Raw genomic sequence first — 17,375 nt, 5'->3', positions numbered from 1 at the left:
TAACTCCATGCCCTTTGACAATGGCTGTCTTCCCATCAACCCACTTCATTTGCAAAACTCAAATAAGCTTAATACTGTACAGAGTTCTGGACAAAATAGAACAGGCTGGGCAGGTGGGGATGCGCCGGCCCCGCCCCACGCCTCCTGAGCTGATGCTGAGCTTCCCTGGTTTTGGCTTGTGGCTGCCCATCCTGCAGGCGTCCAGGGAGACACGGCTGCTCACGCACTTTATTAGGATGCACCTGGAGCTGCAGCCCCTCAGAAATGGATGATGGGGGCCCAGCCTGTCTGGAGCACCAGGACCTGTGCAGGGTCTCCAAGGGGTCAGACCTACTCCCCCATTGTCCTTGGGCAAAGGGGACCATGGCCCGGAACCCCCATCCCATGTGAACACTGCTCTGGAAGATATAGAAAAGTGTCAAAGCCCCTCCCATGTAGGCAGGAGACCCCATAGCTGCCCACGCTGAAGCATTCGAAGAATGGGGTCCTGGGGGTTCAGGGCACCAGCCTCTCCCCTGAGCCCAGCAGAGCACCAAGTCCTGCGATGTGTGGGGCAGGTTTGGATACAGCCCTGTCCCTGGTGGGTGGTGTCCTTTGGCAGAGAAGCAGGGTGGCCCGTGGTCTAAGCGCAGTAGGTGTCCGCCTTTACCACTTGGCAGTACATGGTCATGGCGAAGGTCAGGCCCAAAATCTAGGGACAGGAAGGAGATAGGCAGGGCTGCTGAAGGGAGCCACAGACCTCGGCTGCCAGGTGCAACTGGCCCTCCCTGACCTGCTGCAGCAGTGCCTCTCTGAGCCTCCTGCACAGCACCTGCTTACAGCTGTGAGGCCCCAGAGACACATTTCTTGTAGAGTTTCAGCCACCATCAGCACTCAAGGACTGTGTTCTGCAGCTTGGGCCACATGACCCTCCCTGCTTGGCCCAAGGCCCCTGCAGCTTGCTCCCTGTGCCTCAGCCTAGCTGTGTCTACTTCTGAGTGTCACCCAGGCTGGGTGGGCTGCCCTGGTGGCAGGTCTGACCTCATCCTGGAGCACTCTGGTGCTGATGCTCAGGGCTCCCACCTGGACTGGGAGCTGGGGCCACAGGCCTCAGGATGCATCTTGTACTGGGCAGTCCTACGACTGCCAGCCTGGGGCTGAGGAACCACGCTGCCTCCCTTGCTAGGAGACCAGTGCTGGCAGCACCCGATCTGAAACACCAAAGGTCACCTCCCCCACTGTCACCCCTGACCATGCTCTGTGAACCCACATCTGCCCATGACACCTGGAGTCTGCACCTGAAACTTGGGCCACCCCAATCCCAAGCCCTCCCAGGGCAGGGCCATTGCTGCTTTTCCCTGGGCTCAAAAGCCGCCCCCCCCCCCCAGACCCTGCCCTGCGCACCTGCACCAGTGCCGTGCACAGCCCAAAGATGCCCACAGCCAGCAGATTCTCCTGGAGCCAGGCCTTCACCGTCTCATAGCAGGGCTGTGGGAGAGTGGAGTCAGCCAGGCCTTGCCTGTCCCATACCCAGGCCCCAGAGGGTGGACTGCACTCACCGCCTTCCACCAGGTGCCAGGCGCATGCAGCCCACAGCTGTCACTGAACTCCAGGCAGCAGGAGTCAGGCACACGGGTGGCATTGTAGACCTCAAACCAGTCCGTGTAGTTGGAGACACCACAGCAGCGGAACTGGGAAAGCAGTGTGTTGGGGCTGGCCAGAGAGGCAAGGGCAGGCAGGGGGCACCACTCCAGCCCTTGCCCCCCCACTCCCCCAGCCATGCCTCACATCAGTCTGAATGATGCTCCAGGCGTTGGTGAGGCCCACGTTGCCCCGTGTGCCATACAGATGCAGGCCCTTCTTTAGGTCTTGCTGGGCGTACCTGTCAATCTGGGAGTGCAGTGGGGTCAATAGCACTCTCTAGTGGGTGCCTTCCAGCTCCACTGCCTCCCTCAGCCAGACCCTGCCCTGCCCTTGTCCTGCTCTCACTTCCTGGAGCCCACCCCATCGTGCCCAAGGATACAGCCCCCAGCCTTATGTCCTTCTGGAAGCCCTCAAGGGCCCCAGGGCCTCATCCCCAGGCTGGCAGGGCCTTGAAGGGCCTGGGATAGAGCACAGGCTGAGTGGAGGCATGTACGTCCACTTAGTACAGACAGGTTTGCTCTGCAGCTGACAGCCTGGCTACTATGCCCAGGTCTTGATCTCAAGGTCATTCTCTGGTGAAGGAGCCAGAGCCCCTGGGGAAGCAGAGACTCCAGGGCCGGCTGGGGTAGAGACAGTAGGCCCTGAGCATCCTGTAGTGCCAGAGTCAGGGAGGTCTCCACAGAGAAGCCTGTGCTGGGGGTCAGAGGGACACCAAAGCTGGGACCACAACCCTGGGTATCAGCCCCTCCTGCTAGAAATGGGTAGCCAGGCAGTGGCCACACTTGTAATTCCAGTGACTCAAGAGGCTGAGGCAGAAGGATTGCAAGTTCAAAGCCAGCCTCAGCAGCTTGTTGAGACTGTCTAAAAGTAGAAAGGGCTGGGGGTGCAGCTCAGTGGTAAAGCACCTGGGGGGCTATTCCCCAGTACCACAACAAATAGCAGCCCCAAGTGGGAAGAAAACAACCTACAGCTGGGGACAGTGGCTACAATACCATGTAACCCAACACTCTAAGCATGCACTCGCCAGAGGCTGTCCAGCAGCCTGTCCACGAGTGGGCAGTGCTGCTCTGCCACCTGAATGACCATGCCCCCCCAGGGGGCCACTGTGCCTCAGGAGAGTCCCCACCAGCCTGTGTTGCTGCCTGGACTGCAGCAGCCATACCTTGTCAGTGTAGGCAAAGAAGAGCACAGCAATGGTGGCTTCCAGCAGGAACACCAGCAGCAGCAGCAGGAAGAACTGCAGAGGGTGGGAGCAGGGCCTCAGCCCCAATCTTGCCTCGGAGCCCTGGATCAGCGCCCTCCACCTCCACCCTCAGCCACTCTGGACACCTCAAGTGGGAGAAGCCCGGTTTGCTAGGCTCTGGCCCTCCGCTGCCTCTGGGATGTCCTCACTGGGACATGAAATAGGTCCAAACCCACTTACTCATCTGGGACTTTATGGGGCCCATGAGTGTTCCTGCCCCCTCCCCGGGGCGGGGCACGGAGGGAGTGAGTCAAAGACCTGAGCAGGCCCTACCCAGGAAACCCCGAGACTCAGGACTCCCCCTAGCCCTGCTGGAGGACCCAGCTGGCAGTGGTAACGCGCCTCCTCCTGGAGCTAACTTTCCCAGGCCAGGAAGCATCCCTCCGGGATCATGGTAAGGCCAAGGTGAGGGTCTCTGGAGGGTCCTGAAGCCAGGCTCAGGCCCAACAGAGCTGCACGTGCAGCAGGGCATGCCCAAGTCTGTTGACAGGCCACTGCACTCCACCACATTCTGAGAGCACCCCACAGCCCCTCAGGCCAGGACAGAGGTGGAGCTGGCCGAGACCTCACAGCCCCGGGACCAGGCACACTCACGGTGAGCAGCAGGCACTTGTTCTCCTTGAGGGCCCCAATGCAGCCCACAAAGCCGATGGCCATGACGAAGGTGCCTGTGACGATGAGCAGGTTGGCAGCTGACAGCGACGGAAAGGAGGATGACAGGGTGGCGAAGTTCCCCTGTGTAGCAGCCAGCCAGATACCGACACCCAGGACGCCACAGCCTCCCAGCTGGGGCCGCAGTACCAAGGAAGAGAGACAGGATGAGGCCCACCCCCAAGGGAGCTCCTACCCAGAGCCTCACCAGCCCCACTGGCCTCCAGGGTCAGATACTCCCAGCACCCCCACTCCTGCTGCCTGCAAGAAGCACCCGGCTTGTCCCTTCTGCTGTCCTCCAGGTGCACCCACACCAAAGCCCAGTGCCCACCACAGGGAGGCCAGGATAGGCAGGTCCACCCCTCTGGACCACATGAGGTGGTCAGGCTTTTCAGTGGGTGGTCCTAAGGATTCCAGACACCAGGCCCTGGATCTCGGGTGTCTGTCTGTGCCCTGCTACCCCAAGAAGGGAAAACCTGACTCCTGGTGCATCTGCTCATGATGAAGTCATGGTTCATCACTGCCACCTGGACCTCATCCCTCCCTGGATTCAAGAGCTGCTGACCCTGAGACTAGAAGTAGGAGAGTCTCGCCTCTGCACCAACCACCTGTACCTCATCCCCTCCTGGATTCAAGAGAGGGACTCTGAATTCCCTCATTGCCCATCATCACGAGAATCAATAAAGTAAGAGCAAGCATGGTGGTGGCCTGCAATGGTGACCAACAGGGTCTCAGGAGCAGGGTTGGGAGCTAGGAACCACGGCTCAGCCCTTGTCCCCACTGAGGTCTTGGGTTCTGGTGGTTTGGAATAAAAGCAGAGAATGTGTGCAAGGTGGTGTGTGGGTAGGGAGGCACCAACAGCTACAAGGCTCTGGGACTGCCACAGCCACTCCTGGGATGGAGCTACTGGAGACCTGCATACGCCCCAGGGCAGGCTCGAACCCAGATGTGCACAGCTCCAAGGAGATGCAGCATCCACCCAGGGCCACAGGGACCTCACCACCCCACAAAAGGCTCCTGAGCCCTGATGGCCAAAGAAACGGAGCCTGGGCCTTGCAGGAGATGGAACCCTGCCCCAAGAGGCCTGGGTGCAGGGAGATGCCACCCATCCCCACTTGCACACTGGACCCTCCTGATTCAGACTTCAGCCCAGGTGGCAGGGTCAAGGGCAGGCCTGGCAGCCACTGCTCCCTCAGTACTGGCCAAGACACATGATGCACTTCCTGTGTCAAGCCCAGCTGGCAGGAGCCTGCAACAAAGTCGGGGCATGAAGCTCCTGTCCAGACCCCTCACTGGTGTCTCGGGCCCCTCTGGGTCAAACCCGGGAGACGGGACAGTCCCCTGCTGAGCACCCATGACCTTGCCTGTCCAATCTTTCCGGGGTGAGTGCAGCCATTTTCTCTGTCCTGTACTTCCTGCTAACACTTGCACTTGGCATTCAGCAACAGAACATCTAGATGCTGTGAACTCAGCCTGACCTGGGAGCTGCTGACCCCTGAGACTGGTCACTGTGCTCGTGGGACTCTCCCAGGCCAGGCCAGGGCAAGCGTAGGAAAAGCATGGGTCCCTCTGTTCTGGACCCAGGGAGGGGCTGTTGTGGACCTGGCAGAAGGCCTTGCCACACACCCTCAGATGGCTCCTGAGCAAACCTGGCCAGGGGCTGCCACAGAGGAGACCCTGGCGAATGGAGAAGGGTGCATGTGCCTCAGGTGGCACAAATGTCCCCTTGCTGTGGAACCTAGTTCTGCCATGGGATGGAGGAAAGCCCTCCACCCCCAGGCCCCAGCAGCTGGGAGTGGGGTGCCATCTGTGGTGCTGAACAAGCAAGGCAAGGGGTGGCGGCTGGATGCTGCGCAAGTGGGTACTGCTGTTTCCTGGGGGTGGGGGAGGCCTGGCCAGGCACCTGCTCACCTCCTACTCCTCCTGACCATGTGCCCTGCATCATGCCCCAAACACAAAGCTTCCACGAGCCCTGACAGACAGGGTCCCAGGCCATGTTCATGGCCTAAAGCAGTCCCCAGGCCTGGTGGGTCTTCCAGGACCCAGTTGGGTAACGAGGAAAACAGGCACCTGAGCTGCTGTGCAGGAACACCAGGGGGAGACACACACGGCCTTGTCCAGCACTGCCCTAGCAGGGCCAGGGAGGTTGGAGGGCAGGGCTCCCCAGGGCCCGCTGGGTCTGGAGGAGCCTGGACACCATAGGGAAGTAAGAGGCCCTAGGGTCAGGCCCACCCACAGGGCTGACCCCAGGCCTGACGCCTGGCTCAGTGCAGCCTTGGCTGTGGCCAGTCACACCGGGAGGGCCGCACCTTGGGGCTGAGCACCCAGGCCAGTGATGGGCAATCCCCGAGCAGAGGGGAGGTACCAGCACAACAGGGAAATGTCATTCAAAGCCCCACTGCCTGCACCATCCACCTCTGCCTTTCAAGGGCGGCAGACAATGTGTGTCAGCAGGAAAGCAGGCTGCTGGGGCAGCCCTGGCACGGGACACACAGGTCATGGGTTGGACACCACCGTGGAAAAGGGCTGGCCCCAAGGAGGAGTGCCCATTCCAGGAGGTGGGCCAGTCCCCAGGACAGCCTGGGCAGGTCGGGACCCTACACCTCAGCCCCACCCTGAGAACTGAGCACTCCACAGACACCTTGCCCACCTACTTGGTCACTGCCCACACTGACAGGCAACACCAGCCCACACCACCAGACACTCTTCACACCACACAGCAGTACACACACATGGTCACATGATACTACACCCTGAAGCCCACTGTCCCCTGGGGCCCACCCCTCCCACAAACAGCAGGCATGGGCACACAGACAAGGAAAGTCACCGAACCTGTCACTTCAAAAGTGTTTGTGCACATGCAGCTTTTAAAAGATTTGGGCAGGAAGACTACAGCCTTGGGCTGGGGTTGTGGCTCAGTAGTAGAGCACTTGATTAGCATGTGTGAGGCCCTGGGTTCAGTTCTCAGCATCACATATAGATAAATAATAAATGTTCATCAACAACTAATAAAAAATTTTAAATTTTTGTTTAAAAAAAATTACAGCCTTGTAGTACAGGAGAAATGGGCTCATTAGCCTCAGAGACAGACACAAAAGACAGAGCTCAAGGGCTGGGAGGCTGGAGTGGTCGTCTCCGGGGTCAGACGTGGGGGGCTGGGACCTCCCGCTCCAGCACTCCTTCTCCAGCCCCCAGAGACAGACTGCCTCTCACTGTGGGCGGGAGGCAGGACCCCTAAACAGCCTGGGGGAGGGGCCAGGCATCCTGGGGGACGGCAGCTGAGAGACAAAGGAGAGGGGCTTCCTGCCGTCCATGTCCCCAGCCCAGCTTGGAGAAGAGATCACTGGATCTAGTAACAGACTTCACTGGTGATCTTGACATAAGCAGTTTCAGAGAGATCTGAAGACTGGAAGTCAAACAGGGATGGGTTGGGCAGTAGGGGTACACAGAGAGGTTGCACACGACCAACTTCTGGGTGCTATCTGTGCAGCTTACCTGGCCCCTGAGCTCTGCTGACTACTGATACCCATGGCAGCCCCTGGCATCCATCAAATGTGCCCTCTCCAGGTCCACTGGGGCTGGTGCCAGCCAGCCCTCCACCCACCACCCCTCTGGCCACAAAGCACAGTGTAGCAGATGGACAAGCGGCTGGCCACGTCCTTGGAACAGGGTGGAAGGCTAGGTCCCTGCAGAAGCCCCTCTCCTGCCAGGTTGGCAGAAACATGACTGGTCTTGGCTGGGAGGTTGGCCACCAGGTAGAGTGATCTCACTCAAACTTGGATGTAATTTGTCCAGTCCCAAGACCTGCCCACCCAGCAGAGCACCAGCCTAGAACCCACAGCTGGGCAGACGACCCCCACCCTGCCACAGCAGCCCATCAGGGAGCCTCCTACTCTGCAGGGCAGGCGGGACTGTGGTTTCCCCCGGGGTGTGCTTTCCTGTCATCCCGCTCCCGGCTGATACAGGCAGTGAATGGAGGGTTCCCTCAGTGTCCTGGCTCTGCCCTTTGCTATCCCCTCCTCCATCAGACTCAGGACACCCTCCTCAAGGGCCAGCAACAGAGCCACTGTCAAACACCATCTCAGTTCACCAAGGGCTAGGCAAGGCCTCTGCCTGGTGACTGGCAGGACCTTCCTTTAGATCCAAGGCGACCACGGGGAGCGGCCCAGGCCCCCTCCCAGCGGAGATGGCAGGCAGAGCCTATACCCTGCACCTCCTCCAACCTGGGGCCTCTGCCCACCTGGGGTCAGCCCAGGCAATGGGCAGATGAGGGTCCTCCCACATCTCTTCTGGGGTCCTGATCCTACCTGAGGCACAGCGCCCGGGGGTGCCGAGGAAGAAGCTGATGTACCCAGCAAGGCAGGACTTGCTGAGGTCCTGGTGTCTGGATAGTGGAGACAGGCTGGCAGGTCGGGCTCCGACCCCTACTCTGGCCACCTAGATAGTCCCTGACCACAGCAGGCTGGGAGCAGCTGGGGGCTTCTGCTGAGAAAGGCTGGGAAGGGCATCAGGAGGCAGGCCTCCTGAGCAGAGTGGGGAGGGGCCACTGTCTGGGAGAAAGCTGCGAGGCTGAGGTCCAGGCCAGCCCCCCGGCCACGTACAGCTAGGGAGGCATCCCCATCCTGCTGGCAGGCTCAGCCCCACTCAGACTGGCCACTGGGCTGGAGCCACCGCCCGTGGGCAGCGCCCCAAGTTAGGGCAGGGGTGGGGGGGGCAGGAAGAGCTTGCTGTGCTGCTGCTCCACCCCTGGGGACCTGGAAGAGCTTGGTTGGCAGAGACCCAGCTGATGACACAGCTTCAGGCCTGAACACAGGGGTCCCCGGGGCCACACCATCCCCACCCCTTCACCACCACTGGCACCACAGCCCACCCCACCTCGTTCATGGGCCCTGCACTCTCATTCTCCCACAGGATGGCCTGCCGGGGGACACCCCGGGTCAGGGACCCCGAGTCTAACCTGCCACTCCACTGTGCACATCTCAAAGGAAGGCTGGGCAAAGCCACTGCTACCCACAGAGCCAGTCGGCTGGAGGAGGCAGCTGCCAGGGGTGTCCCAGCAGGGGTCATGGGGTGGGTGCCCTCTGAACTCTGGTTGCAGGGTTAGCTCCAGCTGGGAGGTCAAGGAAGCCATGCAGCAGGGGAAGTCCTGTCAGCTGATCTCCCAATGTGAGTGGGAAATGGAGTGGGGGTCAAGTCCCTCCTACAGGGCAACAAGGGGCACAGGATCCCAGGTCAGGAATGAACCAGCCCCACCTCTCCCACCCACCGCCTGTCACCGTTCAGAAGGGGTTCAGGGAAAAGACAGGTGAACATCACACCTGCCAGGACCAAGGCAGGAAGCTCCCCTAAGCCCAGCACAGGGTCTCCTGCCCAGTCCTGCCTGTTCACAGCCCTGCGTACTCCCCTGTGGTGGCCTCCAGCCCAGGACCCAGCCCCTGCTCTGGTCCCAGGCCTCAGACCTACTGGGCACCACTTGGGGAGAGGGTGGCAGGCAGGTGTGTGAGACTAGCTGCAAGGGACTTAGGTCTGAGGCTGGGGAGTATAACTGGATAATAAAAGGGAATCAGATTTTCCAGCCTAGGAGGTCCCCAGGGACTGCTGATTTCTTCTTTCCCAGGTGGAGGACATCATTTAGGGAACAGCAGAATGTGCCTGCTCTGCAGCTGTAGGGTGCTTATGGGGTGCAAGGTCCCACAGGGGGGGCCCAGACTGCTCTCTGAGACCCCCTTTGAGGCCCCCTTCATCTCTTCCCTGCAGACAGGTGTCCAGGTCAGGGAAGAGAGGGTAAGCAGGTCCCTATCTCCTGCCCAGGTCCTGCCACTAGGCTGCCTGTCTCTTCACACCACCACCCACTCCCCTTCCCACTGCTGGGGACTTGCTGACCCTGCACTGACCACATTGGTGCTCACTGAACTGCCCAATCTTACCAGGAAGACATTTCCCCACACACCCACCCTGCTGCCCACTTCCTGGCCTGCGGGGCACTGCTCAGCGTGAGGCCTGGGCCTTGCCCCTCCCAGAATCTTCTTGCAGAGGACAAACCCTTGAGGTGACCCCTTCTGGAGTTACTCCCCACAGGCAGCCCAGGAAGGCTGCCCTTCTCTGTGACTCCCAGCCCCTGCCCCAAGCCAGGGCCAGGCAAGAAGGTGGACCCAGGTTACAGCATGTGCCAGAACTGAACCACGTGCATATGGCAGCACCTCCGAAGTCTGAGCTGGTCTCCTCACTCCTGACTCGGTGGTAAAAGGAACTAAGGACTGAGCCTGGAATGACCTTGGGTGCCATTTCTCCACCCATCCTTCCCAGCCCAGCCAGGGAAGCCCCAGGCCCAGCTCAGGTAATGGGAGGCCCCGCCCCCAGCTCCTCTGAGGGGGTCTAGCCAAGCTTGCTCCAGAGCAGCCAGGAGTGGAACCTGCCAGGGCGGTCCTCCCTGGTGCTCTAGGCTGAGGGGGTCACCCTCTGCTCCACCAGCAGGCAAGTCCCAACCCCTGCTGCTGCTCTTGCTGGTCAGCAATCCCTGCTGCACCTCTACAAGTTAGGGAGGCCGGGAGCCAGCGCCTACCCAGCTCGCCCAGGAGTCCCTTAAGGTCCTGCCGCTCACTCAGGCCGTGCACACTATTTCTGGGGCCCTCTGGGTGACTGGGGTCCACCTAGGCTTGGCAAAGTTTCCTCAGGGCAGTCCTGGGGAAGGAGTCCCAGGGTTGGCGCTACAGTAGAAGGGGGCGAGGCAAGGACGCAGGCTGTGGAGGCCCAGAGGCAGAGGGTAGGTGCCCGCGCAGTGCTGGCCCTGACCAGGACTGGAACCCCCACCCCAGCAGAGGCTCAGGGTCGGGATGGCCCAGCCCCATCCGGTGTGCACGTGCGCAACACATCCTGTCTCAGCAGGAGGGGCAGGCGGGCAGCCCAGGAAAGCAGAGGTCCGGCGACACCCCGCGGCTGGTCAGCCAGACAGCAGCCCCTGGCCCTCCCCAGGTCCTGGCCCCCAGCCCTCCTCGAGCAGCGACGCTGCCCGCGCACTCACCCAGAAGAGCAGGTTGAAGGCGAACATGAGGTACTTGACACCCTGGAGGCAGCCGCGCGCCATGCTGCAGCGCTTCAGCTCTAGGAGGAAGATGAAGGACAGGTCCAGGTAGAAGACCACGTACTTGTTGCCCTTGGGCGACGTGTAGCGGGCCTGAGCCGCCTTGGGGCCGGGGTTCGCGTGCAGGCCGAAGAAGGGGCTGCCGCCCGCGTCCTCAGCGTCCCCGGTGCCCGCGCGCCCATACAGACTGCTGCAGCGCCGGAAGGGGCCACCGCGCGTGAAGCCCGGCTCCTTGCCCTCCGGCGACGGGCTGCGCCGGTACGTGGACTCGTCCGTGCTCGAGCGGCGCATTGCGCCGGGGTGGCCGGGGCCACGGCCGCCAGGAGCACGGGCTCTGGCCGCAGTCAGCGCCTTGCGCTCGTGGTCCCGGGCCGCCCCATCCCGCGCTGGCCCGGCCCCCGCGGTGGCAGCAGGCGGTGGCAGCGGGCGCAGCTCCGCGCTGCCCGACACCTGCCTGCCGCCGCGCCCCGCGCCGCCCGCCAATCCGGCGCCGCACCGCCCCGCCCTGCCGGCCAATCGCCTGGCCCGGGGCGCGCCCCCACCCTTGCGGGGTAAGGAAGAGGCCCACCGAGGCCAGAGGAGCCTTTGAGGGGGCAGATACTAAGCCCCGCAGCTCATCCCCCAGCCCACGCCCCTGGCCCACCTCACCCCACACTGGCCCGCCACCAGACGGTGGCAGAGCAACCTCGACCCGTGCTAAGGATGTGCAAAGCTCTGTGCAAATTTAGGGGTGACCCCGTTGCTGTTGGTGGCAACGTGGCTCCAGCTTTAGGCACCTTGGGGAGCCCTGGATGCCCCAGAGGGATTGCCTGAGAGGTTTACTCACTTTAAAGGAGGGACCCCAAAGAAACCAGCAATTCTCCACAGACCCAGGGTGCTCAGGCTGGGTTCCTTCCCCAGTCCTATCTCCTAGACTTGGGGAGCAGGGCCTGCTTCACAAGCAACCAAACAGTGAATGTTGGTCTTGAGAATCTACTGATACCATCTGAAATTCTCTGTAATTTCTGAACAAGATGTCCTGAATTTCAGCCTGTAGCCAGAGGCCCCACCCCTCCCAGGCACCAGCAAACAGAGGAATAGGCATGGATGACCATGCACTGGTGAGCACAAGTTCCAATAGCCCATCACATGCCCACAAAGGTGGAGGACAGATGTGGGCCCATGCACCACCCCATGTCTCTGCAGCTTCAGCTGGCTTGGGCAGAGGCAGGGGGACCACAGCAGTCACAAATGTGCTCTGCACCCTGGCTTTCCCTGTCACCATGATGGTCATAATAGTGGTGCCCACTCCATGGACAGTCCCGGAAACTTCAGTCCAAAGAGGGAGGCCTGGCTCAAGCTCCCAGATAGTCCCCGGCAGAGTGGAGGCTAGGAGAAGGAATGAGGAAGGGCCAACAGAGGGAAAGGAGGGGTGCTCATTGGCAGGGCTGACCAGATCTAAAAGCCTTTAAAAAGAAAGAGATGGAGTTGGGGCTGTAGCTCAGTGGCAAAGCACTTGCCTTGTACATGGGAGGCACTGGGTTCAATCCTCAGCACCACATAAAAAAATACACAAATAAAATAAAGGCATGCTGTCCATCTACAACTATCAAAAAAGTTTAAAAGTGGGACATGGCCTCTGGGAACCGTGGGTACCCAGTGAGGTCCACCCCTCTGGAGGCTGGAGGGTTCCCTGCACCAGCCTTCTGCTGCCCCCTGGGGGTTCTGTGAGGATCTACAGCCCCAGCCTGCACAGGAAGCCTATCAGGAGGTCTCCGCCTATCACATGGCCAGCCTGGGGCTTCCCACTACCTCCCTCATCCCCTAAGGATTCTCTGGTGTTCTGGGCCCACATACCAGGAGCCCAGCTGAGAAGCAGGAAGCAGAGTCCTCCCTCAAGGCCCTGCAGAGACCACTGCCCACAGCTCTGCCCAGGGAGCAGGTAGCAAACAATGACCCCACAAGACCCCTGGCGATCCCCTTGCCCCTTGCCCAAGAGCCAGCCTTGCACACCAGAGGGTGGACACACAGGGCTTGGGGGAAGTGAATGCACTTGTGGATACAAGAAGGGCAGAAGCCACAGGGTTCCAGGGAAGGCTTAGGGCTGACCAGAGATGCTGACCTCTAGAACCAAAATCACCACCCACATTACATTACACACACCGGCACTCTCCCCAGCTCCGGAGTCAACTGCTAGGCTCCCTCTTAGGTGGCCCTGCAGCCCAGGGACACACAGACTCAACCACAGGACCACCAGATCCCCAGCAGTGCCCACGCAGTCGGCTTCCCCCTCCTTGAAGACCAAGAACAGGAACGGCCAGCTAAGTGGGGAGCCCAGGGCAGTCTCCCCACAGCCTGACTCCCAGAGCAGGGTACCCAGAGCCCAGCGATCCTGAGCCCCAGCTTCCCAGCACCCCAAGTGGCAGAAACGGGAAGGGCAACAGTTATGGGCAGGGTGCCCCAAGAGGTGCCAGAGGGTCTGGGGAAAAGGGAGAAAAAAAGGGACCTGGTCCGAGCTCCGGTACCGAGCCCAGCATTCAGGATGCCAGCCCAGTGTGCCCGCACCGGCACTGCTCTCCCTTCTCCCAGACCCTGCACACAACACCCACATTAGCAGATGAGGCCCATCTGACATGAAACCCGACAGCCAACCAAGGGCCCCAGGGCAGTCCAGGAAGGACTGGGCTCACTTCTGCTGCCAAGTTGGATTCAGACAGTGGCACGTCACCTGTCCACAGCAGGGCCCAGGGTAGGGACACCATGCCTCCCTGGCCCAGTGCCCAGCCCCTCACCACCAGGGTCCCATCCTCCACAGAGCCTGAAAGCCAGCAGGCCAGGCCTCTGGGCCTGGTGTGGAGGACCAAGAGGCAGGCCCCGCACTGCCCACCATGCACTGCCCAGCCATGACCTACCTTGGCTCACCACGGGAAAGAGACCAGTGGACTGGTGAACGGTCAGCACAGCCGGGCAGGGTGGAGCTCTGCAGGAGAGAGGGCAGGATGCAGGCCACACTACACGTGGTTTCCCCTGCAGGTGCCCAAGGCCATGAGGGAGGTGTTCCAGTGGGGGCAGAGAGGGGGTGCACAGCCAGACTCCAGGGCCAGGCCTCTGACCAGTGGTCCTAACCAGGGCAGCTTTCCAACAGAGACTGTTCTTCAAGTTCGCCCACCCCAGCCTCCCAGACGCTCAAGCAGGATCACAGACTGGCCCACAAATAACGCCCGGGCAGGAACACACGTGCTCAGAGACATGCAGAGGCACACGGCCAGGACATGCATGTGGGGACATGCAGTGGGGTCCACCCCAGGGCCAGTGCCAGAGAGCTGCCTGCATCATCTACTGCCCACCAGGTGTACCCATTCCCCACCCCTCTTCGCTCTCAGCAGACTGATACCCACACTCAGGAAGGGGCTTGCTCAGCCAGCCATGTCCCATGAAGCTCATCCATCTGCCATCAGGGTCCCCAGACAGAATGCCCTTGGCTACGTGGGAGGAGGTATGGGTGGGAAACTCTGGGGGGTGAGCCACAGAAGACCACAGTACCTACCTGTCCAGAACACATCCTACTCAAAGAGGACCTCCCCAAACTCCAAAGAGAGGCTGCCCACAGCAGCCCAGGGCAGGCAGCAGGCAGCAGAGCAACGTCTCTGAGACCCTCAGAGGGAGGGTAGTACAGGCCGGGCTCGGGAGTTCAGAGCCCGGGGCTCCACACACAGCCCAGCTGGCCCAGGGAGACAGCAAAGCAGGAGGCAGGGAGGGAGGGCACTGCAGACACCCGGCCAGGCAGGGCGACACCCCACACAGTCAAGCAGGGACCAGAAGCTGCACACAGCCCAAGTAGGACCATCTCCCTCCCAGCCTAATCTGAGCTCCTGGAGACTGGACACACCCCTCATACTTCCCCACCCACTTCAGGGAGGGACAGAGAACAGGGATGGGGTGGGAAGCATCTCAGTGGTCATCAAAAGGGCCCCAGTCTCTCCTCCTGGAACACCTGAGCTCAGCACCTTCCCCTGCTTCCTCCCCTTCACCCTGAGGTGTGTCTCTATTGGAGGTCACATGGGAATGGGGGTAGAGGAGACACAATTAAACCTTTGGGGTGCCCATGTATGAACAAAGCTAAGCCAACCCAGGCCAGTGCCCCCATGCCAGGCACTCCTACAGAACAGTCGCTAGCATATCCTTCTTGGGCACCTGGGATGGATGACAGTGATGTTCCAAATGCTCCCAGCCAGGTATGTGTCCAAAGGGTCATTGGGTTGAGCCAACTAGTCACCACCACTACTGCACACCCCCACTTGCCAGGACCCCCATAACTGTGAGGAGGCACTTGGACAGCAGACACTGGAACCTTCAGCACACAGCTAGCAACCGGATGAGCAGGGTGTGTGCAATGCCAGCAAGGTAGGACCCGTGTAGCTTACTCCCCACCGAGCACACCCACAATACCCATCTGTCCCAGATGGGCTGAGCCAGAAGGCACAGATGTGGAGGGTGAGGCTGGGGTCCCCAGGAGAGAGTCACCACTGCCATTCTTGGATGACAGCTTCTGGTCCCATCAGAGCTTTACAGATGGGGAAACTGAGACTGTGATCCAGGGCCAGAGGCACAGCCAGTTCAATTCTAGCCCAGGGCTCTGCTCCCTGGCCTCCACCACCCTCCCACCTGTAGCTGACCTGTTTCCCCGGGCAATGCCCAGGGTGGGGAGGGGCTCAGCAGCCAGAACTTCAGTCACAGTTTTCCCTTGTTCCCTGCTCAGAAGTGACCCCTCCTCTGGCAGGAACCATGCCAAGCAGGATGCAAACCACACATCCTGGTACCTGGACTCCACATAGAAGCATAACCATCTCCTGCTCCTGGCACCACTGTGCACCCTTCTGGAAGCCTGGGTCCCACCGACTGCTCACCAGGGGAGAGGGATTTTTTGAGCTGGCCGGCTGGCAGGCACTATAACCTGTGCCTCTGTGTGTGCCTGAGCTGGCCCAGGTCCCAGCCTACTTCTGCCCCCAAATGCACACGGAGGGACACATCAACCAGGCTGGAGGCACGGAGCAGGGCTGACTTCTGAACTCTCCAAGGTCCTCAGGTCTAGCCTGATTCAGAGCTAAGGACAGGCCTGAGACACAGAGCCAGGGAGGGGCAAGTGCCCAGGGACAGGTATCCGGGCTGAAAGGGGGTGGCCTCAGGATTCTCTGGTCCAGGTCCTCTCCTAGAAAGTCAGAGCTGGAGGGAGGAGGTAGAGGGTAGGAGAGAGGAGGATGCCACTGCCCCAAAAAGCAGTACCCCCCAACCAGGGCCCCAAGCATGCACACACTTGGAATTCAGGGAATGTCAAGTTGGCTCAGCCCTCTCTCCCAAGTCTCTCCCAGAGTAAACAACTTTTCCAGGCAAGAGCAGGGGTGGGACAGGCCATCCCTCCTCCAGGAAGCCTTTGGTCCACACATATCCCCAGGGTCCCCCTACTGACATTCTGGACCCTATTCCCTGCCTCCCTCACCTCCAGTAAATAGCAGCCTTCTGCAGCTGAGCATGGGCCAGACCCCAGGCCACTGTGACTCAGGGCCGCTGTGCTGCCCTTATGGCCAGGGCAGGATGTTCTGTCCACTCAGCCTGGAAAGAGGGGGCAGGAAAGGGAAGTAAGTAGCCAGAGCTCGTGGCTCTGCACGTGGCCCTGTGGGGGATGGCAAAATCAGCTGCGGAGGTTGTCCAGAGTAAGGGCGTTGGTATAAAACCTAACGGGCAGCGGCTGTGTTCCACTCCTGACCCAGGAGACCCTCCATAGCCCTCCCCTACAGCAGAGTCCAACATTTGCCCCAGAGGGCAGTTGGCAGATGCCTGGGACTCCACAGAGCTTCTCTCCAAACTCCACGGGCAAAAAAATCTGCCTCCAAATCCTCACCCCCAGATCCCAAAGCGCACCTCCTCCATCAAACCTCCCTGCCCCCTCTACCCGGTCCCTCCCACCTCCCAGGCAGTCCCATCACAGCAAGAAGGTGCTGAGTCCAAGCTCGCCCCACCCCATCAATGTCCTCGAAGTCCTCAGTGGCCCGCAGGTCCTGCAGCCACAACCCCGGGGTCTGAGCCGTGTGGAGGCTCAGCTCAGAGCGCGCCCGCTCCACGACGCCCTCCCTGACCACTTCCCCCCCACTCTGCTCAGAGGCGCTCGCGGGCGTCCAGCGTTCACCAAGCCCGCCGTCCCGCTCCCCTCCCGGGCAGGGAAGGGTGTGCGGCGAGGAACTGCCTGCCGCCGTCCGACCCAGTCGCCCGGCGGCCGGCGGTCCTGCGACGGCACGGGTTGGGGACGTGCAAACTCCGCCGCAGGCGCCTCGGGGCGCTGCGGCAGGACCCAAGTGGGGACGCTGCGTGGCGGGGCCGCGGGAAGACTGGCGGGGCCGCGCGCCGTCGGGCAACCCCTGTCTCGGCCGGCCACTGGTCGTGACCCACGCGTGGGGCTGGACTCGCACTCCCGGGTGAGCTCGAGCACGCGGGACCCGGCCTGCAGCCAGCGCCGTACCTGAGCGCGTGGTCTCCCGCTCGACGCCGCTCCCGCCGAGCAGCTGTCAGTCATGCGGGCACGAGAAACGCGAACCGCCGCCGCCGCAGCCTTTACGGCCGCACTGGGACGCCGTAGCGCCGGAATGTACCACTGTGGCGTGCGGGGACGCCACGTGCTACTGCTTCGGACGGGCGGGCCCCAGAAGCCGCTGGCGCGCGGGGATAACTTGTCGCAGCTGGGACGGGGACGGTGGCGGAGAGCGCCAGGGCCGTGGGGGCAGGCGAAGGCTCGGGGCGGGGCGG

At 61.3% G+C, this 17,375-nt stretch overlaps 1 protein-coding gene across 6 annotated transcripts; it reads right to left on the bottom strand.

Moving 5' to 3' along the window:
- Nucleotides 1-210: 210 nt before the first annotated feature.
- Nucleotides 211-17,319, bottom strand: Tspan4 (tetraspanin 4). Of its 6 annotated transcripts, XM_078045271.1 has the most exons (10): nucleotides 17,092-17,318; nucleotides 16,075-16,187; nucleotides 13,490-13,557; nucleotides 10,539-10,618; nucleotides 3,461-3,652; nucleotides 2,786-2,860; nucleotides 1,768-1,869; nucleotides 1,539-1,670; nucleotides 1,384-1,467; nucleotides 211-691 (listed from the first exon to the last, which is right to left on the bottom strand). In XM_078045271.1, exons 4-10 carry the CDS (start codon nucleotides 10,599-10,601, stop codon nucleotides 623-625), a joined length of 717 nt encoding a protein of 238 aa, XP_077901397.1. In that variant the 5' UTR covers nucleotides 10,602-10,618; nucleotides 13,490-13,557; nucleotides 16,075-16,187; nucleotides 17,092-17,318; the 3' UTR covers nucleotides 211-622. The 6 variants fall into 6 exon arrangements, with proteins under 6 accessions (XP_077901397.1, XP_077901396.1, XP_077901398.1 ...); XM_078045270.1 differs by lacking the exon at nucleotides 16,075-16,187; XM_078045272.1 differs by lacking the exons at nucleotides 13,490-13,557; nucleotides 16,075-16,187 and having other exon boundaries at nucleotides 17,092-17,319.
- Nucleotides 17,320-17,375: the final 56 nt, after the last annotated feature.

This window comes from Ictidomys tridecemlineatus, chromosome 4, assembly GCF_052094955.1.
Source record: "Ictidomys tridecemlineatus isolate mIctTri1 chromosome 4, mIctTri1.hap1, whole genome shotgun sequence".
NCBI classification, from domain to species: domain Eukaryota; kingdom Metazoa; phylum Chordata; class Mammalia; order Rodentia; family Sciuridae; genus Ictidomys; species Ictidomys tridecemlineatus.
The sequence above is the reverse complement of the archived record's forward strand: the minus strand, read 5'-3'. Positions and strand labels throughout refer to the sequence as shown.

What these genes read in the sequence shown, in the direction of transcription:
- Tspan4 (XM_021721006.3), bottom strand. Translation starts at nt 10,889, where the DNA reads ATGCGCCGCTCGAGCACGGACGAGTCCACGTACCGGCGCAGCCCGTCG. An exon ending in CCTTCAACCTGCTCTTCTGG is followed by an intron (nt 3,653 to 10,538) that starts GTGAGTGCGCGG and finishes CTGCGGCCCCAG; the next exon opens with CTGGGAGGCTGTGGCGTCCT. An exon ending in ACAAGTGCCTGCTGCTCACC is followed by an intron (nt 2,861 to 3,460) that starts GTGAGTGTGCCT and finishes CACCCTCTGCAG; the next exon opens with TTCTTCCTGCTGCTGCTGCT.